Source organism: Bidens hawaiensis, unplaced genomic scaffold (assembly GCF_021521415.1).
Source record: "Bidens hawaiensis isolate Kalapana, Puna unplaced genomic scaffold, B.hawaiensis_p1.1 tig00036359_1, whole genome shotgun sequence".
Lineage (NCBI taxonomy): Eukaryota > Viridiplantae > Streptophyta > Magnoliopsida > Asterales > Asteraceae > Bidens > Bidens hawaiensis.
This window is the reverse complement of record NW_027496344.1, coordinates 6,119-32,772: the sequence shown is the minus strand read 5'-3', so window position 1 is coordinate 32,772 and position 26,654 is coordinate 6,119. Positions and strand designations below refer to the sequence as shown.

The window sequence follows — 26,654 nt, the reverse complement described above, 5'->3', positions numbered from 1 at the left end:
CGTCACATCTGATGTGCCACAACCTCCGGCGCCGCCTTTCCGGCGCCGCCGTTGCCGGAAAAACGTGAATCTCGTCGGAAAAGCGAGATCTCACTCGTTTGGTCACAGATTTCATCGTTTTTCGTCCCGTTCGATACAGATCTGAGCTAGGGTGATCCCTAAGCTCATCTTAGGTTCGGTTTATACCCGATTCCACCCGGATCTTGTGACTTCAACGGTTTAACGGTGTCGGCTCGTTATTTCGCAACTAGATCTAACGGTTTGGACCTCTACTACAACATACTATCATTACCTCGGGTCGGAAATCAGTTCTCCTTTTTCTTCTTCTTGGTTTCGGATTAGAGAGAGAGAGAGAGTAGGATGAGAGAGAACTAAGTGTGTGTTTTGGTGGTGTACGGAGTATGAGAAATGAATGATAATTGGGTAATTAAGGCTTTTATAATTATGGATCATGGGCTTAAGCCCATGGTCTCATCCTTCTTTCCTTCACGACCCAAGTCCATAACCCATATCCATTAACCAACATTATCCCGACCCATACTAACTCCTACTCTATTTCCTTATTCCCCGCTTACCCGAGTAAACTTTCCCGCCAATATTAAATAATACAATAAATATTATTTTAGAAATTTCGGGATGTTACAATTAAAGGCTAAAAGTTAACAAAATAAGATAATCTAATAATGTCAAAGACATTGAATTAAAACAATTAAAGATCCAAACTTGAAGAATAAACGGAAGACTTTTGGATCATAGTCATATCTGTAATTGCTTCAAATCCACAAATGAAATTTGTCCAAATTCAAACCTAAAAGTAAACAAAATAACATATTCTAATAATTTCAAAGACATTGAATTAAAACACATAAAAATCCAAACTTGAAGAAGAAACTGTAGATCTGTTGAACCTAATAAGATCTTTACTTGTTTCGAATGCACATTAATCTAAAATTATAAAATCGTCATGAAATAACAACAAATGAAGTAAATTCAAATGAAAATATATTCATACCTAAAGATTGACAGACAGATCTTTGGTTGATTTGACTCACAATCTGATTATTGTGAGTAGGAGAACCATCAACCAGATCAGAAGTTTAAGAGAAATCCAGATTTGAGAATAATAAGAAATAAGAAGAGAATGATTTGGAGAAAAAGAGAGAAAAGAAGAAGAAAAGAGGCAGAGTGAAAGAAAGAGGCGGATGTATGTGATGATATGTTTTTAGGGTTTCTCCAATGAACCGGTTTTTTTAATAATAAACCGGTTTTTTTAAGGTGCATTGTAAGGTTGACACATTAGCATGGTTGCTTGTATGAGTGACACATCAGCACTTTGAATGTAGGGGGGGACAAATGTCCAGATTGTTCTTCCTTTATTATATAGTAAGACGAGGAATCCAATATGGAATATTTATAAAAACGGCTTATTTTGGTTGAAATATATGAATGTGATACAAATTTTGGTGGAGTTATTTTTTCTAAACAAGGTTGGTGGAAAAAAAGTATTTTTTAAAATTAGTTATTTCAAACTTATTTACCCAAGTAGGTATTTTTACAAAAACTTATTTTTCTTTTCTTAATCTTATTGGACAAAAGCTAACCTATTAATGACTAAATAGAATGATTTAGTTAAACGAAAAGAAGCAAACAAATAAATATAAATGACCAATGCACCTTATTGTGTCATTTCCGTGTTTGAACCTTGTAACTTGTTTTCATATTTTTTTTTTAAAAAAAACCTAAATGAAGTGAGAATCATTTATAACAACAACAACAATAATAATGAACTCTTTATGCTAATCGTTATCATATAGTGTAACAATTTAGTAGTTAGTTATCTTTTATTTTTGAAATAAAAGTTAAATTTGAGGCAAACATGAAATTTATACAAACTTGAGTTTTAGAATGATGACTTTCTTGTGTGTTAGCCTATCACACTTTTTAATTTGAAGAGTCCAGTTGTCATACTCTTGATATACTATGTTGTCTTAACCGAACCTATTTTAGCTTCAGAGTTTGGCTTGAACATTAAGAAAACTAATTTGGTTGTTATTACATGTCAAGTTAAAAATAGTAAGTCTTAATAATAAGAAAACTCACAACAGTTTATATATGTCTTTGATCAATTTTGTGTATATTTCATTTTATTTTACATTTTTTAAAATACTAAATAACATATTTGAAGTTTATTTTCATATTAATATATTAATTTCACATCAATATTAGATTATTTTTATGTAAACTTTTCGAGTTGGCTCGACTCATGCACAACTTATTTGTGTTATAATATCTGCTTAGGTGATTTTATATATAAAATTTAATTTCATATCAGTATTAGCATATTATTTTGGAAATGCTTTACCTTAAACTTTTCGAGTAGACATAGAAGTGGTAAAAAAATTTGGGTTTCTCAATAAAGACTAAGTTTAAATCTCATTTATAACATTTTGAAAGGGACATGAGTGACTAAATGAAGAAGACTGAGATCATTATGAACACCAATTCAATCATGAGAGTGTCCGGGTTTTACCACTAGTGGGCCTTCGGGATGGTGAGTTTTCGCCGGAACTAGAAATACTTGGAGGTACTTAAAGGGTTCCGTGGTCCGTACGACTGGATTCGGCCAACAGACGGTGAATATATTATTATTATATTAATGAATTCCCAATTTCACTTTGGTATTTCAAAGAAAAAGAATCGTGGCAGATCGTTTTGTACATGCTAGATTGATGGATCTGTGGTCGTTGGGAGTGGGTGGGACAACCAAATAATAGGGATGACAGAGAAGAGTTGAGACAATTATTGTATGTATGCCAGGGGTTTCGTTTGAATACGAGTGAAGATACAGTGTCTTGGATTTATGACGTATAAGGGAAACTCTCGATTGGAAGTGTTAAAGACCGACTCTTAAAAAACCCAGGGCTCTGACTCATAATGCTTGTTTAAATGGAACTGGCTGGTTCCTAAGAAAGTCTGTTTCGTAACATGGAGAGCGGTTGTTGGTCGGTTACCTACGTTTGATGCTCTAATTCAGAGGATGTCACACCCCCATCTTAGGCCTAAGAGTGCGACTCGATAATTGGTACCATATTTGTAAATAAATCAGAGTTGCGGTTTAATGCGGAAGACTTTAATAAACATGTGGATCTATAGTTAAAATATTTACATTACAAAAGACGAGACGAAAGTCTCGATTGGTTTTACTTGTTTATATGTTTTACAAAAACATCATATTTTATATTTAAACAAAATTATCCAAGCCATCGGATTCTTGAGCCTTCGTCCTTTAAGCTCTAATCTTGGTTACCTGCAAAATGTTATAAAAATACGTCAGCAACGAATGCTGGTGAATATGCTGACGCAAAATCATTTTCTTTTACTTTGTTACCCCTCGAGGGTTACGCATGCCTCGACCCATCTTGGCTTAGGAATAACAAAGTTAAAACAATATCATTATAAACTCGAGCCTCTACCTAGGTCACCCCAGCAAGACACCGCAGTGTCTCGACGTACTTAGGTACCATAAATATACACAAGGTCATTCTCACTCGAACATACTTTGGTTAGGCCCATCGTGGCTGGAGGTCGTGACCAGGCGTGGTGCGATGTGCCCACCGCATTTTACCACATATGTAAGGATCCAGACAAACGTATACTACAGCCTGAGGGCTAGGCTTTTACTCTTATTCATAATGTTTTTAGAGACACTTAGTCTCATGTAAAGTTTTACACATAACACGTTTATTAATTTGAAAACAAGTTTGTAAAAGTGGGGCGTATTCACCTTGATCGGGATCGGTTTCCAACACCGTCCTTGCGTTCTCTTTCTTGCTATCTCGCACCTATAGTACGAGTATAACTTTAATTAGTCGGATATACTATCCGGCTTAAGACCTTTAGTCTTATTTATCTCGATGAACCTTTAGTTCAATAACCTTTTACTTTAAAACCTTTAGTTTTAAAAGCAATATTTATAAACCGTTAGTTTATTATAAAAACCCGACGTTTCTTCTTTTTTAATAAACGTATTCTTTTTCTTTTATTATTTAAAAATACCCTTATTACTTAAATAATATTCACAACAAAGAATTACATATATATATCATCACACACACATATATATACCTAGGCTTTTATATTTCTTTCTTTTCTTTTCTTTGTTGTATATTTTCTATTTCATAAACATCGAGTATAATTCCGACTTAGGGCATTAAGACTTTATAATATTTTATTATTATTTTAGTCGGGTAGTAAGCCTTACCTTTCCTCGGCTTATAATTCCCTAGATACTCGAGCAGCACTTCTACGCCGCTTAGTCCTTTCAACACTTGCTTTGATCGCCACTTCACTTCGGCACGCAAATCGAGACACCCGATCTCCTCGGCACGCACTTCGAGATGATCGTCGGGTTGCAAAAACACCACCTTCTTTTTTGGAATGTCGTCGGGGAGTGGTACGAATATCTAGGTATGGCACGTTTACCGAGGTGGATTGTTGGCACGAATTTCGAGACTTAGAGAGAGTAGAGAGATGATTGTAAGCTGTGTTTTGGTGTGAGTTATGAAGACCCCGGACTTGCTATTTATAGGCAAAAATTTGGATCCCATCGCGGTACGCGCCCGACATCAGGGAACCCGTCGCGTACCGCGACGTAGCTCTGATGATGCAAACAGTAGATCTGCCACGTGTCGCCACGTGGCAGATGGTGTGCCACGTGTTAACACGTGGAGGAAGACATGCCACGTGTCGGGACACGTGGTGAAAAGGTGTCAGGCATGTCAGGCCACGTCATCGCGGTACGCGATGACGTAGGCTTAACGGCCATCGCATATCGCCGTTGACTTCTTCTAGAATATTTGACCAAGCCCCATCGCGGTACGCGATGGTCTTGTCCTTTGTCCCGTCGCGTAGCGCGATAGGACAAGAAATCAGATTTTTCATTTTTAACCTTAGAGTTTGGATTTTAGCAGAATTAGTCCCCTTAACTTTGAAAAGTTGACATTTTTGGCCCAAATTCCCGTGATGTTACAGAGGAATATACCGGTGAGTTCGCCTATTGCCCGATATGTGGTGAAGTGGAGGAGTCGATGAACACATATTTGTCTTGTGTGGTTTAGCTCATAAAACGTGGAGTGTGATCGCCCAATGGTGTAAGTTGCCCGCAATGTTCGTTTTTAGCTTTCGGGATGTGGTAAATCTTCATAAGTTATTGGCTTTCCCTAGAGAGAAAGCAAAGGTTCTCCAAGCTATATGTTTGATTGCGACGTGGCGTTTATGAAAAAAGTGGAACACGTTGTTACACTCCTCGACGCCGTTTCAAGTGTCGAGATTGGTGGAAGAGATAAAAGTCTTGGGTTTTCTCTAGATCAAGAATAAGGCGAAAAAGACGGGCTTTCTTAGAAGGATTGATATTGTTTTCGTTTGTAAGGTCCATTAGTGCGTGGGGTTATTTGGTTATTCTATGTGTTCCATGATTTTTTTGTTTTGGTATCGCGTTTATTAGACGTGTTGGTTCGTGTTTTGAAGGTCTAGCAACTTGCTAGTTTTTTAATAAAAGTATTTTATTGGTATTTAAAAATAACAAAAAAAGATGTGGTCGAGAAAAACGGAATTAAGGGGCTTAAAAATCTCACAAATTTTGAATTGATGAATAAATTATATTACGAGTACTTTACTTTACTAATGTGAGGATGTATGTTTGATTTGCAATTACGAAAGTTTGAAAGACTTCTGGGTGAAGAAACAAAACATGGTTTTAATCTAGGTTCGGACTCGACAAGGGACGGCAATTTATGAATTCCTTCCGACCGCGTATTAGAGGGTACAGTCTCATGTCGGTTGAGAAGTATACCTTGGATATAACCCAAAAGAAAAAAATTAATCGCAAGATATCATCTGCAGTAAAAAATATAGAATATAATAATAGGTTTGAAATAAACCAATTTTGATAAATAATTTATTCCACCAATCCCATTCCGGGAAACCTATGAAAGGTTGAAAAACAAAACGAGAAAATAAACAAAAGTCATCAGTCATCACTATTCACTGTACCAATATCATTGACTGATATCTAAATATAAACCAACCAAAACCTACACCATTCATTCATCCATTCCAAACATGGACTCATCACCTGATCAAATCGAAGCAGAAATCCCCATGTTCATCCGAGTATACAAAGACGGCCGTATCGAAAAACTCTCCGGCACCAACACCGTCCCAGCCGGCATCGACCCTGCCTCCGGCGTTCAATCCAAAGACGTCGTTATCCAACCGGACACCCCACTCTCCGTCCGCCTATACAAACCCCAAACTACCGCCGCCCAAAAACTCCCACTTTTAATCTACTTCCACGGCGGCGCATTCATCATCGAATCCGCCGCCTCGCCGGTCTACCACAACTTCCTAAACCTCATCGCGGCGGAGTCCAACGCCGTCGTTGTCTCCGTCGACTACCGTACGGCGCCGGAGCATCCCGTTCCGGCGTGTTTCGATGATTCACGGGAGGCAATCAAGTGGGTCGCGGCACACACTGCAGGAAATGGACCGGAGGCGTGGATTAACGAATTCGCCGATCTCGGAAACGTGTACTTTGCCGGCGACAGCGCCGGTGGTACTATCGCCCACCACATGGCAATCCGGGTCGGGTCGGAAAATCCGGGTGGGAACGGGAAGGTGAATCTGAAAGGAATTGCTCTGCTCCACCCGTATTTTTGGGGGGAAGAACGGGTCGGGTCGGAAGCGGATAACCCGTTTTGCGCGCTAATACCCGATCTATGGAAGCTTGCCTGTCCGGGAACAAGTGGGGCGGATGACCCGTGGATTAACCCGGATAAGGATCCGAAAGTGTCGGGCCTTGGATGCTCCAGGGTTCTTGTTTATGTTGCTGAGTTGGATATTTTGAAAGATAGGGGGTTGCAGTACAAGGGTATTTTGGGTAAAAATGGGTGGACAGGAGACGTAGAGGTGATTGAGGATAAAGGGGAGAACCATGTGTATTTCCTATTTAACCCTTCTGTTGAGAGTGCTTGTACCTTGCGTACAAGAGTTTGTAACTTCATCAACAATCGGGCTTAATCTGTGTTAGGTATTGGCTGGTTATAATAAGCAATGATGACATAAATAAATGTTTAAATCAATGAAGTTTTCATTGTGGAGTAGAGAGTAATTTCGCTTTTACAATAAAAGTTTTAAGTGAAGTATGTTAAAAACTTAAATATGTGAAGTACGTGTCATGCATTATAAATGATATAAACTTTGAAATATTGCAAGCGTTACATATTGCGGCGTAACTTATTCCCCCCCTTACCTGACTTCCTTGTTATTAGATTTTTTTTAAAAAATTATCAAAATAATAAAGAGAGAAAGGATAAGAATTCTGGTAAACGTCGTTAGTTACTTTTATATCAGTTAACACGTGTATATTGGGCTGTACTTGTGGCTTGTTTGTTTGATGGCGAGTAGCTGATGGGCTTAGCCATTGCAGCCCATTGGGTTAACTTTATTTTCAAAAATTAGTTTCTAAACTTACATTTTAAATGAAGGCTTTAATTTTTAAACACACATAAATCTAGCATAACTTAATTATCCCTTTCAACAACAAACGTGTTAATTCCGTTCCGTTTGGGCTTTAGGCAGGGTCCATTCAGGTTACATATTCGGGTATCAATGTTTGCGCGAACATGAATCGACTGCTAATTGAGAACCGGTGTTGAATGTTGTTAGAGCACTGAGCACGCTTGAGTAAATGGAAGGCCAACACTCTTCGACAGAGGAGAAATATTGGTACTTGTAAAATCGGTTCTTGAAGCTCTTCCAAACTACTAATTTTCATTATATAAAGCTCCTATGAAAGTGCTTCATGATTTGGAAGCGCTTTTGAAGATTTCTTATGTGAGGTAATGAAGACATTCGAAAGCTCCGTTGGGTCGCCTGGAATGTCGTTACCCGTCCAAAGAAAAACGTTGGTTTGGGTTTGTTGAGTTTGTTTAATATTAACAGAGCTTTAATTTCTAAATGGCTTTGGCGTTATAGGAAAAAGATGAACTAGCTATGGAAGAGAATTGTAGAGATCATACATAATTTTAGTATAAAATAGGAGGTCTATTATGTGAAGTGTGGTCTGCCTAGTGGTTGGTCGAATATAATCAAGGAATGCAACAAGATGTGGGTGAACAATCTCTCTTTTAATGATCTAATAAACTGCTCATTGAAAGACGGGTCATCTGTGCGATTTTGGTTAGACCGGTGGATTCCAGGTGGTTGTTTAATGGATAGATTCCCAATTCTTTTTACTTTGGACATTGATAAAAGATGCGTGGTGAAGGATAAATTAAAGATGGAGGGTTCTGTGGTATTGTTGATGTGGTCTTAGAAGAAAGATCCGACCTCGTTTTCAGAACTGATGCATTTGCAAGAGCTAGTCGATGTTGTAAAGAAGGTGGTTATAAAGAAGTCAGCGGATTCGGGGAGCTGGGACGATGACCAAGGGGGCTCCTTTTCGGCTGCAACTTTTAGAGGGTGGTCGGCTGGGAATCGCCTAAATAATGTCGAATTGGCTATAGAGTGGTGTAAATGGATTCCGAAAAAGTGTAATATTTTTACGTGGACAACCTTATTGGATCGCCTTCCTACTAAGGCGGTTCTGTGTAAAAGGAATACAAACACCGATAATAGTGTTTGTGTTTTTTGTGATGATGGTGAGAGACCGTTGATCACATTTTTACAGCTTGTGGGTTTGCTACGGGGGTGTGGGATGAAGTTTTAAGATGGTGTGGGCTCCTTTTTTTTTCGTTTAACATGAAAGATTTGGTGGAATTGCATAAGTCGAAGGGCATTTCGATAGTGAAAAAAAGAGATTCTTAATAAAAAACAAACTTGTTAATTCATAATTAACCTTTTAATACTCGTACAAGTCCAAGGGTAAATATTTCCCTCACTACTCTCATTGATATTCAAATTTTTTTTTTTCAAATCTATACTATATAATAAATAAATGTTTTATTGTGCCAAATGTCATTCTTTGGTGCACTCTTACTCCATCTTCCCGCCTCTCTCTCCTATTAATTATACATTAAACATACATAATTTTTAATCATTTTGATTTCCATAATTGTGTTTACAAGACGTATTTTATTTAAGAAGAAATTAGGTTTGCTTATTAAACTTATTTTATAAATTGAAGATTTTTTATTATTTTACTTCTCCAACATGAATTATATCGTTTTATATATATATAAAAACATTTACAGGTATATGAATCATTTTAGGCCTTAAAACTTACTCGGGTTCATTGTTAAAAATATGTGGATCTTTAACTAAACCCATCCCACATTCTTTTTTCTCTGTAGCCATAATATATTTCTTTTTATCCATATATTGCTGATTAAAACCATATCGATTCTCTTTTACTACATATTCTTCGATAAATCAAGAGCTTTCTTCCATTTATGACAGGTTTGTTTTGTTCCAATTGTACGAGTTATGTTCTCATAATACTCTCCTACCTTAGTTGTTACCATATTTTTATTGTATCATCATTAATCTAATGATGTGTCGAAAGAAATACTCAGAGATTTATGATCTATTTTAAGTTTGTGAATTATAGGTGCAATTTAACTTTGTACTAATTAATGTAATACTGAACTTTATTTATCATTCTTTTAAGTTATTCAACTCGTGCAAGATACGGGTCAATAACCTAGTAAGATAATATAATAGACACGTGAATGAGAATTGGACGGTGTTTTAGAACTATCTTATTTATCCATAAATATATGTATGAAAAATATAATATTTAGTTTCTTCTAAATACACGTTATAAATTTATATATATGTTATACATACAAAGATAGAATGGGTTTCATTTCACAACTCTTAAATAATTTAAGAATTTTAATAACAACTATTTTCTACAAAGATTATATATTTATATTATTTGAGCATATTTTTATCACCTTTTCTTTTTCATATTTACGATTAAAATTATGAAAATAAGTTTTACACTATTAATTTCTTACATATCGAAATTGTTTTATTTACACATATGTAAACTTGTGATTCATATATCTAATCACAAATTTATGTATACAATATAATGCAATTACTCCCAAATAACGTTAACATATAAAAAAATTTACTTGATTGGTTGTTAAAAGTTATTAAAGTTCTTAAATTTTTAGAGTTCTTAACCCTCCCCCCCCCCCCCACCCCCTCAACACACACACACATATACATAAAAATTAATGTACAAATGAAATTAACGTATTAATTGATTTGTATTTGATCCAAGCTCTATGTGTGTGTGGGGTGGGGGGGGGGGATTTTATATATAATATTTCATAGAGTTGGGATGTTTAAAGGTTATTGATGCCCATTTTACATTTATAATTGGGTGTAGTTTTTTTTTTAAAAAAAAACTTCAAATACTTTTTTTTTTTTTACTTTTTATGTCATTTATGTAAAATATTTGATGTAATAATAATAAGAATAATGCATATAAATAAAGTAGATGTGTAGCGATATACCTTTAATGTTAGGGAGTTGAGTACACGTAAATAAGGTAAACAAAAACCAAACTCATCTGGTCATCATCAATCACATTCATAAGGAATCCAATGCTCCAAAGTCCAAATAAACTTACATAACACTTTATTTTGAAACATGTCACAACTCACAAGCTAATTTTTGAGGTAAACACTCGTGCTCTGTGGAGGGTCAATTTCGCAAATTATATATATTAAACCATAAATAAAAATCATGTCGCAAGGTTATGTTTGGAATTTGTAAGGAAATAAAAAGAAAAATATTAACTTCACCAGTTTATAAATACATCAACAATTAAAAAAAGTCTTCATAGGTTGGAAGTCGCTTAGTTGAGCATTGATCTTACAACGAATGGTGATGTGTCAAGCCCATTAATATACGGTCTAACCATTTAGCTTTGAATGTCTTTTATAATTAATTTGGAGTCGAATGTATCTAATGACAACTGCATATAAGAATGCTTCTAGCTCATTGCAATGGTGTATCCGACTTTAAATGTTTGATTTGGTGTTGTGTATTAGTTTTGATGCACAACTTGATAGCAATGTGTCAAACCCCATTAAAGCAGTGTGTTAAACTTAAAAAGTTCGGCTCATATGTTAAAATCACCATTAGGATCCATGTAAGTTGATTTTATTTGTAAAATTTGAAAAATTAGCAATCATCGCTAAATACTTTAATTTATAAAACAAACATGTAATGATACAACATGCATGCATCATGTATGCACTTATCTCAGAGTATAAGTACACACAATCGTGTAAAATAAATAACACGACACCTTTATTTTCATTTATTAATAATTACATACAAATATTCGAAAAGAGACAATGACAGGCGAATAGGACATATTTCGCAACCCATAACCTAGATTAAAAGTATGAACCAAGAATATCAATCAATTAATCATACCCAGTGAAATCCCACCAACAACAAAGTTATAAGTAGGGTCTGGGGAGGGTGGGATGTAGGCATACCGTACCTCTATCCATATGGATAAAGAGGTGGCTTCCGAGAGACTCTCAGCTCTAGAATACATATGTCTGGGGCAATATATGGAAATCAAAATCAAACAATAAATAATAATAATAATAATAACACAAATAATAATAATAACAATAATAATAATATGTACACGGGAAGAAAACACCATTATTGTGTGTGACCAGAGTAAGGTAATAGACGCCCTAAAGTGTTCATTTCTCCCTAAAAATCATTAACTTTAATTCTACTTTTCCAAAAATACATATCCTCAACCATGTCCTCTGAGAGGTTTAGGTCTATCAGATCATATCTAATCTTCTCATCCCAAGTCAATTTAGGACGTCCTCTACCCCTCCTCCCCTCTATAGTAATGTTTTCTACGGATCTAATAGGATTCGTCGTATGTCTTCTCTTCACATGTCTAAACCATCTCAATGTCCAAACCATCTAAAAGTATGAACCAAGAAGTCGAACCTAATTATTGATGTTAAGATGGCATGAGTCGCCATCATTAACTAAACGTTGATAAGGAAAACCTTCATAATCATTAAGATATAAACAACGTATAAGATGAGTAAATGTTAGGAGTCTGAATTAACTTATCATTCCTAACACTTTTAATTTTCTGATCGATAGCTACTAACATTTGGTATTGATATTAGTTACAAGAATACAAGTTGGTGGCCTTGGGGTGTTTCTAAGCCAATGATAGTAACAACTTTTAGTGTATCAACTACAATTCCAAACAACATAAATAACAATAAATGATAATCACAAGTGGTCCAGCTTATCACATATGCTCAAGATTAAAACTGGCCATTTTTAAATATTTCCACCTTTTAAAATAAAGTAAAGTTTATAATCTATATTTAATAAATATTATATTTAAGTTTACTACTTTATATTTCTCAACTTTATTTATAAGTTTTAAGTTATAAATTTTAGAAAGTGTTAAGTCACATTCCGTAATATAATAAGAGCTTAGAAGGGGACCAATAGATGATGTGATGTTCATTAAAATTGTGCTTTTTACTACGTGCAAATGTCTCCTATTTTATCATAAGACGACAATTTCTTTCGTTTTCTATTAGTTATTTTAATTTGTTTTATATATTTAATATAACTTGTTTTTAATTATAAACTTTATACAAGTATATTCTACCATAGCGACTTTATTTGAAAATGACATTGAAGGTGCACTATTAGGGTTGTAACTGAATCAAACATTGTGTATATCGTTTATGAATCATTCAACAAAATGCTAGTTTACATGCGTTTGTTTGTTTAATGAACATGAACGGAAAGGCGCCATTTAATGTTTTACTAAAGCTAACTATACATATCCAGATAAATATTGCGTCGTGTAAATAAGTTAGACGCACATTCACGCGTGCAAATGTGCTAAACGCATCATATAAATAGGTTTTACGCTCTTCTTAAGTTTAAGATATAACTTTTTAACAAGTATGGCGAAGTTTTAAAGTGGTTTAAAGATAATGAAATATGTCCAATAATTCTCAATCAGACTGGTTATGTAAATAATTACAGTCTTACTGATTTGTTTAGTGCATACAATGCTACAGACGCGTATAATTTCGAATGACCCTCTTTAATGTTTGTGGTATCTAAGATAAACAACAATGACCAAAATTTCATGAACCTTAATAATTAGAATTAACATTTTTACTTTATAAAGTACAAGTTTTATAATAGAATGAGTGCCATAAAGTATGGTATTGGAACATTTGTTTATTAAACTCGTTGTGTAGATGGGTCCACTGTGTGTAATAAAATTCTATCCACCATTCACCATCATTGTCATCTCACCTTAAGTTTCAATCACGTTCCATCAAACATTTAAAGTTTATTTAGGTGGTGTTTGTTTTTCAGAGGTAAAATGTCAGAAGACTGCGAAACCACATCTGCTAACATCTGTAGCAGAAAAGGTGGATCAAAACTCTGCAGTCTGTAATAAGAAGATTGTTTGTTTTTTAACATCTGCAGACTGCTAAAATAAACTGATAATAATAATTTCTCTTTTGTTAGCAAATTAGCAATGGCATGAGTGAAACATACATATTAATTGATCAACAACATTATTAAACAACTTCAATCTGAATCAAAAGAATAACAAATCAATACATAAACTATAAATCAATTAATAAACATTCAATCTCCATCAGGTACTGTGTTCCGGTAAGTCAACGAAGAAGAAGATGACGTTGACTTCTTCCAATTCAGCACTGGAAGAAACAATTATTATTATTATTATTATTATTATTATTTATTATTATTATTATTATATGTTTCTATTTGGTCCTTACTGTATGAATACAGTCGGAATGCATCAGAGGAGGTAGAAAGGCGGCGGCAGGGTTGCAGCGTTGGGGCGGCGGCGCTGAAGCAGTGGAGCGACGGGGTTGCAGCGGTGGGGGAGTAGGGCGGCAGTGGAGCGACGGGGTTCGGTGAGGGAGTTGGGCGGCAGTGGAGAGAGGAGGGGATTAGGGTTTGGGGGTTCTGATGGAATAAGAAGAATGATGGAAAGAAATTGGGTTAGAAGAGGTGAGAAGTAGCAATACCAACACTTCTGGGAGAAGAGGGCGTGCAGACGTTTTTTAATGAAACGTCTTCGAAAAAACAAACACACTGCAGAGCCCAACGTCTGCGTGCCCTCTTCTCAGTGCAGAAAAAAGAGGTGAAGAAGTGCTTCTGAGGAAAAACAAACAGCACCTTAATATACTCAAAAGCAACGCCCGTTAATTATTTTTAAACGAACAATAAAACCCGATTAACTTTTTCCACAAAATTGTTTAGCACATTTAGAATAATTATATTCACCGGTAATATTTAGATCTAACAAATTTTATGGGGAAGAATCATTCTAACTATACATTTTGATTATATTGTGTATTATTAGCATTTCATCGACAAATTTATATCTTATGTATACTATAACTATTATCTAAATATGTTGTATAAGCAACCACAATTTACAATATACAAATCGAGATTCATTTTTTTTCTATACTTATAAGTAAATCTTTCTTTCTTGGGTGCTTACATTCTTTGCGTAACCTTCCATGCATTGTTTTTCACGCTAGTGTCGGCTTAATATTTTTCAGATGAGTAAAGTGAAGTTTAGATTCGGGGACAATTCATATAAGAGTACATTTTTTACTTAGAATCCTTATCAATACATGAGATATTGATTACAAACATTTTTATTATAAAACAACAAAATAAAAACATAATTTGTATGTATAAGTATTTAAATCATGTTTGTCTGGTATGAAGCCTGAGTCAATAGGGTTTTTTGTCTTCTGACATTGATGAGCTTTTGCTTTAATATTTTGTCTGATAAGTTAAGTCTGAAGCGTTAAATCAATATGGACAGTTGACATCCATTTCAATAATTCTAACTCGGTTATCAGGATAGTTTAAACGCTATTAGACAAAAAAGAAAAAAGAAAGTGAAGTTTGTTAGGTATAATTAAATCTAAAATAGAAAGCAACCGACTCATTAATTGTACACCATCCGATCATATATTGATATCCATGGTCCACACCTTCACCTTTATTTCCGCTCTTTCTTCTCCACTGTCAATTCTCAAGTAGCCAGCCTCCCTTCACTTTCACATGTAAGCTTTTTACAGGAATCTGCATCAGGTAACTGTATATAATCCATCATTCACACACTACTCACCAACAAACCTAACTGTACGGAACAAATTCCTGCAATGGAACCTTCAATTTCACATGGAACCGTTCGCCATCGGAGTAGAGATCCAGACGCAGTTACACCTTCCGGTAAGAGAAGAAAAATTGACTCTCAAGCTGATAACAATAACGATAATGTTTCTCACCTTCAAATTCAACCGAAACGTGATGATGACGTCAGTTTTGATAAGAATGTAGAATCAACGGCGGAATCCGGCACCTCCGATTACGTTAACTCGTCGTCGTTTATTAATTCTGTAAATGACGATTCGATCTCAGATCTGAAGGTATGAAACTCAGATTTTATCGTAATTATACGTTTCGTCATGTAGATTTGAGTTATTAACGTTCAATTTCATTTATTAATGCTTAATTGCAGGCTGTGTGCCTTCCTGAAGAAAGCTTCATGTCCGCTAATGGCGGTTTTAGGTCAAATATATAAAATTCTAAATTACTCCGACTTATTATTTATATTATTATTAATTATTAATATATGTTAATCTACAGTAGAGATACAAGCGCATCAACAGTAGTTTGTTTGCAAACCGAAGAGATTGAATCGGTATCGGTGAACGAAGCTACATCTCGCCGGAAACCGCCGCCGCCGGCGACGGACATGCCGTCAGCTGCGGAGCTAGATGAGTTTTTCGCTAAAGCAGAAGAGAAGGAACAAAAACGATTCGCCAAAAAGTAAGCACTACTCGGTGTTATGTTAACGTGTACCTAGCTCTCTGCACATGCGCATTTTAGAGTACACCAGTACAAACAGAATTTCAACTAATTCGTTTCTACTGTTTGGTTTAATCAAATGCAACAGGTACAATTATGATATTGTGAAAGACGTTCCAATTGAAGGAAGGTACCAATGGGTTCGTTTGAAGCCTTAATTAATTAATTGAATTGCACAAAATTGACTCCTCCTAATTTCGTTATTGTAATAATTTAGGGTTTATTTTGTACTTTTACTGGTAGAAGTTTCTTTTTTATTTCCTGCTGCTGCAACATTATTATTAACTGACTGTAATTTTGTGGGGGCCAACACTGCCACAAATCCCAACACTTTGTTGTTGTAATAAATTTGGAAAGAGATCAATTTCTACCTATCTTTTCTTACAATCATTTATTTATTATTTATACATGTTTTATGAATCAGAATTTGTGGGATTGCAAAAGAATGATAATAAATATGATATCATTTTGATGGAAAAAGGCTTTACTAAAAGGTTCCATTGTGAATTGTGATCATGCTTTAAAAAGTTGCGTTGTGAATTGTGAAGCTTTTTTTTTGTGAAGGGTCCTTTGCAATGAGCTTTTGTGTTTTAAGTGAATCTTTTTGCAAGATTGAAGATTCAAATAGCGCGGTTTGTTTAATGTATCATTTTTAGAAAAGCGTAGTTAATGGTTTGGCTAATGATTGCTAATAACTTTGAAAATCTTATCCAATAGAAAATATTTATTTGTATTTCATAATATTCTTGTTGGAGTGTTCGTGGTTTGATTTGACCTTGTTGAAAGTTAAGGGCTAAACTTGTCGGGTTTTTTCTAGTGACTTTTGATTTTGGCCATTAAACTTACTTTTTTTTTCAAAACTTTAGTTTGGTTTAAAGTTTTGAGAAAGATAACGACATGTCATGATTATAATAACAGTGGGTACGGTTTACACGACTGGTTTCAAGCTCCGAATTTTCCTGAACCATTAAACCACTAAAATGAACAATGAAACAAACCGCCTGGATCGTCAACTGGCAAAAAGATCGACCAGTTTCGGTCTAAGTAGTTCAGTCGGTCTCAACATCTTACGAACACTAAATTCCCTCACGTGCAGGGGCGGACCCACGTAGTGTAGAACGGGGTCCCGGGACACCAATGTTTTTTAGAAATTTTCTAGAGGCGGTATATTAAATTGTTTATGGACCCCATAAAAATTAAGAGTTGGAACCCATGCTATCAATACTAATGTGGTGTGGTGGTAAATTCTTGGTTTTGTATCCCAAAGGTCAATAGTTCAAGTCTTCCAACCCTCCATTTTCTTTTATTTTTTCATCCTTTTTTAAATCCTACTCAATATTAGTTACTAGTTAGGGCTTTAAAATAACCAACATTCGGACACAGAGATAGAAGACCATAAGTAGAACAGGTGGAGTTTACCTTTTGTTGGATCCAGCATAGGAGCTTTGGAGTTTACCCTTTTTTTTCATTTAGAGCTCGTTTTTTGTCATTGTATTATTAACTTGCTATTTGCTAAAGGAGTTTTGGAGTTTAGAAAGATTAGAAGTGGCAGATATTGAAGATTGGTCATAAGCAGTCTTCCATATAGCATTTATCAATTGAAATGTCTACGTATATATGGGTCTATGAAGCTGCTATAGTTGTATGGCTTTACACAGTTTTAGATCGACAAAACAAATCTCGAAGTGGTTACGCGAACACAACGTAAAGCTGTGAATATAATAGGCACTAACATCCATATCCTAAGGGATGATTTTGATTCAAAAAGAAGTATATCAAAGCCCATTCTTTGACTATTTATGTTTGTGATTTGTAGAATGTAACATGGACTTTTTGTTAATAATTTCACATTGATTTTGAAGTTATCTACATTGTATTTTGTTGATAATTTTGTGTGTTTTCTAATGAGGACCGATCGTATTTCATCATATTGTTTTATTTATGTTCATCGCCTCGACCCGAAACAAATGACGGCCGACCCGAACAACAACTGACCCGAAAAATCTAAACACCGAAAAAACGGGACCCCATTGGCCAAAATTCCTGGGTCCGCCACTGCTCATGTATTTTCTTTTTTAATATTTATTGCATGATACATATACGAGTTAGTAAAGGTTGGATTAGGTCATATATACCACGAGTTATCTAGTGACTTGTTGGGTTTTGCCTTTTTTATGATTTTCGTTTATATAATTCTTATATAACGGTTTAAAAAAATGTACAACCTTGAACTAAATTCAATTTAAACTTTTAGCACAACCACTAGTTATTTATCTAGCCTTGCTTCACTCTTAACAAGTTTGACATTTTAAGTTGTATTATAAAATATACTTCAAAAAGAGTATCATATTGAATTATTTATGTATTGAGAAACCAATTGAAAAATAAAAAGAAACAAAGGCACGTGCAAGGTGGGGTAGAGTGTGCTGCTAACTTTGATCGTGCTTCGGATCTGTGACCAGGATGATTACTTCCAATGCTCCAACGGTAGAATCAAGACGTGAATAAACAAGAGAATGTTGCTTACTACCCGCAATAATTAAATAAATACTTTAAATATGTTTTTTTATAAATAATCACTCCCTTTAAAATGATCAGTTTAAAATTTTGATTTCGTGATAAAATTATAGTTTAATTATGATCAAATAAAGCATGCTCTAGGTAAACCGGTAATATGGGCGGACCCAGGGGCGGACTTAGAATTTTTGGCCAACGGGGTCTCATTTTTTCGGTGTTCAAAATTATCGGGTCAGGTCGATACAAGAAACATAACAAAAAAACAAAGTCATAATTAAACACATAATACATGATGTCATTCAAAATGAGAAAAAAAAGTATTATAAATTCTTAAATGTGTTTGTTGCAAAGTCTAAAGCCCACAGTAAGTGACTTTAAACATTTAAAACACAAAACCATTAAGAAAAAAAAAAGAAAAACATCAATTAATATTTAGTAGGTTTGAAAGAAAGGAAAAAATAGCAAAAAATTAGTGCTGGAAGGAAAAACAGAAAACAAAAACAGCGAAGTCGAAGGTTGTAGGGATTGAATTTGCTACCTTTCACTGGAAAAACAAGGAAGTATCCACCAAGCCACATCAATATTAGTTATATGGGTTCTAAATACCAATTCTTTTGGGGTACTTAAAAAAATTAATATACGGCTTCTAAGTAAATTTTAAAAAACATTGGTGTCCCGGGACCCCGAACCCTACCACGTGGGTCCGCGCCTGGGCGGACCTAGCTATGTGCTAGTGGGTCTTGGTCCCGTTAAATAAATTTAGTATTATTATTATGTAAAATCCCAATCGACGTCTTTTGAAAATTTGACATCAAGTCTTATGCAATTTAATTAGGGAAAATTCCTATAATAGCTTATTTATAGAATGTGTTTCCAAGATTATCACCACTAATTCAAGTTTTCAACTTTGTCCCTTTGATATCTCGTCGCCGACGACATGATAGCGAACACCGACGATGCGCTAATGAAACAAATAGGATAACGACACGTGGTCTGAATCTGGCCGGAATAGGGTTGACGATGTGTTATGTTGCTAACGTAGGGTAGCAGAAATGCGTTATCCACTAACGCATCGTGAAACCCTGCTTTAAACCTATTCCGGCAACGTGTCGTTATCCTATTTGTTTCAGTATCGCATCGTCGGTGTTCGCTATCATGTCGTCGGTGACGAGATACCAAAGGGAAAAAGTTGGAAACTTGAATTAATGGGAATAATCTTGGAAACACATTATATAAACGAGCTATTATGAGAATTTTCTCATTTAATTAACACGTATTCTTAAAAAGTACTCATAAAGTCAAACATTTTGCCTACTCTAACATGTCTTCAACTTTTCTAACACGTCTTCATGTTTAGGCTACAAGCTATTCAATTTATGATTACATTTATAAATAACGAATGCTGATTTATAAACATGTTCAACTTAATTTACGAATTTTTCGTTTTGTTCGAAACCGTTACAAGTTTCATAATCATAAACCATTACTTGAAATCTAGAATACCCGTTATTGCTTTTGTTTACCAGTCTGTAGATTATTTTCTATATAAAAACACGGAGATCGCATTCTAAATTTACACAAAAGTTTCCCTTTAGCAGCCATTGCTTTTTCACTTGGATTAGACATCACGACTTATCTCTTTAAAAGAAAATATATTTTGTCCTTTTCTTTTCTTCTTTACAAAATGTAAAATATTTCATACATAATCCATAGTTCATGTGACATAGGTTATATTGGGATGAACACATGATATGAGTTCCTTTACTTAATTAAATCATCACACCGGTTTAAATGATTTCATTAAAATGTTACCTATAAATCAGTCGGATGTAGAGTATGTTTGGGTAGCTAAAACACATCTCTTAATGGTTTATAAAGTCTCGAAGTAAGTTTTTGAAACTTGTTGTAAATAGGTATAAAGTTACAACGCAAATGAGATATTTCCTTAATTATATCGTCATGGTGATCTTTCGTCAATTATCTACTATTATAATAAACAAAAATGATGTTTGTGTCACATGGCGTCTAATTGGCTTATTTTTGTGCCAAGTGGCACCCTTATCTTTGAACATTTAATTCATAATTTTTTAATTAAAACAAATGAATTAAAACTTTCCTTAACAAGCCCTATTTATTTTAGACAATTCTTAATATAAATGAAAGACTTAAATTAATTATACTTATTTATATTTAATTTTGGTGTTATGGGCTAGATATATACAATTATCTAACCAATATAATAATTTTTCAAAATAATTGTTGTTTTATTTGTTAATTTATCAATTAACAACTTCCAATTAATATGTACTTTGAGTAGAATATGTTGATAGAAGTTTTCCAATTGTGAAGCCTGGGAAAATTTGAGAGAAAAAAGTACATGGCTCCATTTGATCTAACTTTTTTATCAATAAGGTTTTTGACAAAAAGAAGGTTTTTGATTTCTATTGAGTGACTCATGTTCATATAATCAACTATAGCAGCGGGGTGTGCCTATGTTTTCTTTTCTTGAATATGATTATATTTGTAAAGTACACGATTTAGAAAAGTATTTTTAAATTTGATGTTAATGAATCAAACTAATAAGTTATTTGTTGCAGTGTGAACCAAGTTTTTATTTATATGGAGTTATTTTTGCATAAGCGCGATTATTGGTTGTGCTTTCAAGTCAGTTTTTCAAGACATCATACTTTCTTTTTGAGGCGCAAATGAGTAATTTTATTTTCCACGCATAATATTTTACTTATGTATATGTAAAGACATAATTAGTAATTTGTTATGATTTGTTTGATGTATATTTGCAAAGAAAAGTTAAATTCTACTGCCTCTGTTGTATTAAAGCATTGACTCATTTCGCTATTGCCTTGGATTAATTCAACTATGGCTTATACAGCTAAGTTGACCATCTCTAACCATCTTGATACTTTTTTTTTCACATCATCTGTTTCATAGTTCATGGGTCGATAAGTTGAGTATGTTTGATTGAACAACTAATGTATTTATAAACATAATTAATTGATTTATTATACATGTGAATTGTGCTAAAAAGTAGAATCTATCTTAGGTCTTATAGTGAATTGGTAAATTGTCATTAGATTTTAAACAAATGAAATGCCACTCAAAGTATAATTATAACTTTTTTTTAACTTACGTTGTTATTTTATATTTGAGTAGGAACATACATACATACATACATAATTTTCTTAAATATATTTCATGTTTTTATTAGTATTATCAACTTTCATAGTTGATGAAAAACTAGAGTCTATTATGTATAGGAGATTATTTTGAAGAAAATAAAAAGGAGAACTGGACAATTAGAAGAGGAACAATTGGAACAACGGGTTAAGAAGTTAAACAAAGTGATATTTTTATATTTGAGATATGAATTTTAGCATTTTAATTTTTCAGCCTGTGTAACACACGGGTTTTTAACCTAGTATGTTTATAAGTACAAAACCGTATTAGTTATTAACTTTCACTATTTATATCTATTATATACAAGTATTCATTAATTGCAAGACTTTAGGGTTTCAAGCTTTCACCAAGAACATGTTACATGTAAGAGTGTGAATTTCTAATACGACATGAACCTGTCTTCAAACTTGTGGATTTGAATTTTCAGTTTAAACTGATTCAACTTATATAGTTTCTGGTCAAACCTGTGAACATGTTTAGCAAAATAGGCGATGCCTGTGTCAGCTAGATGAATTTGTCGGATGAGTTTTTATTTATTAAGGATAAAAAAGTGATATCGATTACTTGCTTTTGCAATCACAAATAAAAAATGAAATAACCAATTCTTATTTGATGTAAACATAACAAGTAATATTTTGATGATTAATTATTTAACGAAGCCTATAAACAGAAACTATACTATCATAATAACTTTTAATGTGTATCAATGTTTATAATTATAAATAAAAAATAATAAAAACAATAAATCAAAAGCTATAATCGGGTCCCACAGTTTTTACCTTTTACATTTTTTACTTTACCTTTCCCAATTTTATTTATACAATCATGCATAAACCTTAAAAACATCATTGATGTAGACACACATCACACTCACCTGATCATTGCAAACCTCTACTCCGCCTCTCACCATCAAGTAACTTACTCGTTTTCTGCCTCCGCATTGTAACACAGTCGACGATCGCGGCATCACCGCCACCCTCTTATCTTGCTAGCTTGTCAATGATAGCCATGATCTTTTTCCTTCGGGTTCAAATTTTTTTTGAGAAACGAATGACCCATTTTTTTCTATTCGGTTTTCTTTTTGGTCCAGTTAAACGGTTCAGGTCAAGTCATGTAATGTAATAAAAATATTATGCCAATCGATATTAATAGTCAATAATATGAATTCATTAAAGTTGCCTTACACGGAGTTTCATTTTTTAATATATATCCGTTACATCATATTGAAATGTTTCTAAACAAATACCTGATGTACATCCGAAAAATACCATAAAAATATCCGAAAATACCCCTAAAAAATGCAACCTTTAAAAAAAATTCCAATTTATACCCGAAAAATATTCGGAAAACCCTGAAAAAACGGGTTTTCAATACCCAAAATTAGGGTATTCAAATACTCAGTTTTAGAATACCCGGTTCTATACCCGACCCGAACCCGATGCATAGGGTATGGTTTTTTGAGACAATGCCCGGACCGAACCCGACCCGGGTATTACCAATACCTGATTTTCAATGCCCGGTCATACCCGAACCCGATTCCATACCCAAACCCGGGTATTTGAAAAACCCGATTTGTGCACCTCTAATTCTATATATACTATGACAACTAATAGGCCGGCCCAATTATGAAGTTACTTGAAGTAAGTGATTCATATGTCCTTTATGTAAGCCCATATTAGATCGAGGCCCATTGATGAGCTTTATGTTAGAACGGGTTTTTGTTATCTACCGGACGGCCGGCTTTTTATATCTTTTCCAAAAGTTTATCCTGACTTTGTCCATTTCAAACACAGAATTCGAATATCGAAATAACTCAAGCATTGTATATGTGATTCGTACTTGACAAGTGGTTTCGGTGTTGGACCTTTTCAAGTCGGTTGAACCCGTATTAGAGGCGACAAAGGCTTATATTGCAGGGGTTGATCAGAGCCCAGTTAACAAAATCTAATGAATTTAAACCAGTGAAACATATTACATACAAATAACATTTTAAAATACAAAAATGAAAAAAATAAGATGGAAATATATGCTCGATAATGAAATTACTTGTAATATCTCTTACAACTTTAGCAAGTTAAGTCATGAATCACGTTGTTAATTATTTTTGCTTTAAGTTTCATGGACTCACTTTAAAGAAAAATCATGACAAGTGACAATCACCTCTAATAATCTTTTTAGGATTTTATTTAAACTTTATAATAATCTTTGAATATATATTTCTAGGAGGGAAATCATATTTCGAATGGTTAGACCAAAACAAAAAAATTATTATGCCTGATTGCTTACATACTAACATAGATGTCATGTACATACAGTACGATTAAATTCATTCAAGTTTGTTTTAGTTAAGTTAGCATGTCAACGAAAGGACATAAACAAACAAGTTCATGTGTTCGTTTATGATTTCATATTTGTTTGGCTATAGTTAAACGCTATTGCGTATCCCAATAATCTTTGACTCAAAAGTGAATAAAACTCAATGCGAATTTAACTAATCAAGAGTGTTCGTCTACATGACATATTTGTCACATATGATATAGATAAACGTTTTATTTCGTTTCAACACTAAAGACATGTGATAAACCATGAGCATTTTATATAATACGATGCACAAAATACTTATATAATCATTCATATTTCTCTTCCTCACTATTTCTGATTATCTTTTCCGCATTGCATACAAGTATATATCATTTCTAACATATTATCGGTTCTTAAAGAAACGTGCATTGTTATAGATTTGTACGTTTATACTATAACACGTTATATATATCTATATCTATACTATATATAATACATGAAATATGGGCAAATTAAGTCACCCAATTTTTAAGTAAATTACAACTTTTATTACCTAAGGTACACCTTATATAGCATGTAAAATAAGGACAAACTTGTCAATTGGAAAATATGTCTTGAAATAGTTACAATATTGCCCACTCAACTTTATTCAACTTTTATAAATTTAAAAAATAGTTACAACTTTGGACCTTAATCTTTACCCATATATTTCTTTTAATTTAGTTGTAAACTAACTTCACGCCAATGATTTTCCAACTGTCACAATTTTTTCACACGTTAATATTTTTTAAAAAAATTGCACGATAAAATGAGCATTTTTATTGTCTTTAATTTGGGTATGGTATTGCTATAATTTTTCAAACAAAAAAAATTAACATTTTACGTACTGGTGTTCACAATTCGGTTTTAACAATTTCTAAGTTATACCGTGAGCGAAACCGTTCGTTCGATTTTTTGTTATTGAGAACCGAAACTCAACTTTTGAAATTTTAAACTAAATCGTTACTAATGGTTTGGTTTCACGCATTGAACTTCAATAATAAATTTACCGTCCGGTCCGCTCTGATTTTATCTCTGCCGATTCAGATTACTATGATTTTTGTTACGCGCACGAACCCGTTTAGTATGAGTTAAAGTGTGTCAAAAGCAATATAGTTAAATATATAATTGGCATAACATTATTTGACATCAACTGACATTAGTGGACAATATTGCCACAAGGATGAAACAAAAACCCAAAGCACGTCTCCAACAATTCATCGCCGTCGTCTTCCGCCGGACCCCACACCGCACGATAAGATACAAACCGCTCGTGAAAGCCACACTGACCAATATAACCCAATTCAATTCCCCCTTTCGTTACACCATCAACAACAATTTCTAAATATCTCAATTAGGGTTTGATAATAATAATATGTTCAGTACTAGCGGAGGTGGAGGAACCTTCTACTGGCTCAGAAACGATGAAGATACGAAAGGAATCGTTGTGGTTTTTGCCTGGGGTTCAATTCAATTGAAGGATTATGTGAATCTTTATTCGTCTTGTGGGTGGAATTCTCTCGTTGTTGTTGCCGATTTTTTCAATCCGTAAGCTCATATCTACTGCTCAATTTTGATTCAGTTTTACACCTTTTAGTATTTAGATTCTGTGTGGGATAATATTCTATTCTAAATGTTAAAGCTATAATAATAACAATAACAATAACAATAACAATAACAATAATAATTTGCCTTTTACAATTTGGGGCTTTTGATTATTTTGTGTGTTGTACATTTATTAATGGGGTTTGATTTGTGGCTTGTTTGAGTTAAAAGTGCTTTATTTTATGTTACCATTTCTGTTATTGGTTTAGGATAGATATACATGATTCACCATTATAATACAGATTTTGAGATCAAGTTTCTGTTATGTGGATTTTCTAGTTTCCTAATCCAATTATTATTGCGTAGGTTTTTTCCCGAGAAAGCCACATCACTAGGTTGTTGATTAAATGAAAATATTTTAGAAAAAAAAAAACAATCTTATATTGTTTAATTATGAAATATAAGATTAAACCTAAAATTATCCCTAAAGTGTTAATAAATATCTTTAATAACCTCCTAAGAAAATTATCACTAAAGTGTTAATAAACCTTTCTTTAATAACCTACTAATAATTAAAAAATGAAAGGTTTAGGACCTAATTAAACATTAAATGTTATTAATATAATTTAGATTAATAACATTTCTTCTTCTGAGAATCAACAACCTAAAGTGTCCTTATAGTGGTTCTGATCAATAACCTCCTAAAGTGTTGGTATCAGAGGGTTTTGGATAGAACCTAGTTGTCCTTATGGTATCAGAGCCTGGTTAATAATTAGTGTCGTTGGGGAATCAACACTTTAAGTTTGTTAATGAATATTATTAAAAATAAAGATACAATTAAAAATAGTATTGAGGAAGAATATGATATTCCTCATAATCTTGATTTATTAAATCAATGGACAATTCCAAAAATTAATTATAACCAAATTTATAAATATGGTTATATGGAAAAATTAAGTTTCAAACAAGTAGTTAGAACTACTGAATCAACAATCTCTCTTAATAAAGAGGAGATGATAATGAAACTCTTAGATAATAGAGAAATAATAAGATATAAGAATAATGAATATAAATTCATTCAT

The 26,654-nt window shown here is 33.6% G+C and overlaps 2 protein-coding genes across 3 annotated transcripts; both read left to right on the top strand.

Moving 5' to 3' along the window:
* Positions 1 to 6,108: 6,108 nt before the first annotated feature.
* LOC143588415 (putative carboxylesterase 4, mitochondrial) lies at positions 6,109 to 7,077 on the top strand. Its single transcript, XM_077069420.1, has one exon. The coding sequence runs from the start codon at positions 6,121 to 6,123 to the stop codon at positions 7,075 to 7,077; it is 957 nt and encodes a 318-aa protein (XP_076925535.1). The 5' UTR covers positions 6,109 to 6,120.
* A 7,977-nt stretch (positions 7,078 to 15,054) lies between these two features.
* On the top strand, positions 15,055 to 16,724 carry LOC143588420 (uncharacterized). Of its 2 annotated transcripts, none has more exons than XM_077069425.1 (4): positions 15,055 to 15,533; positions 15,626 to 15,675; positions 15,757 to 15,936; positions 16,064 to 16,724. In XM_077069425.1, exons 1-4 carry the CDS (start codon positions 15,267 to 15,269, stop codon positions 16,131 to 16,133), a joined length of 567 nt encoding a protein of 188 aa, XP_076925540.1. In that variant the 5' UTR covers positions 15,055 to 15,266; the 3' UTR covers positions 16,134 to 16,724. The 2 variants fall into 2 exon arrangements, with proteins under 2 accessions (XP_076925540.1, XP_076925539.1); XM_077069424.1 differs by having other exon boundaries at positions 15,754 to 15,936.
* The last annotated feature ends 9,930 nt before the right edge of the window (positions 16,725 to 26,654 follow it).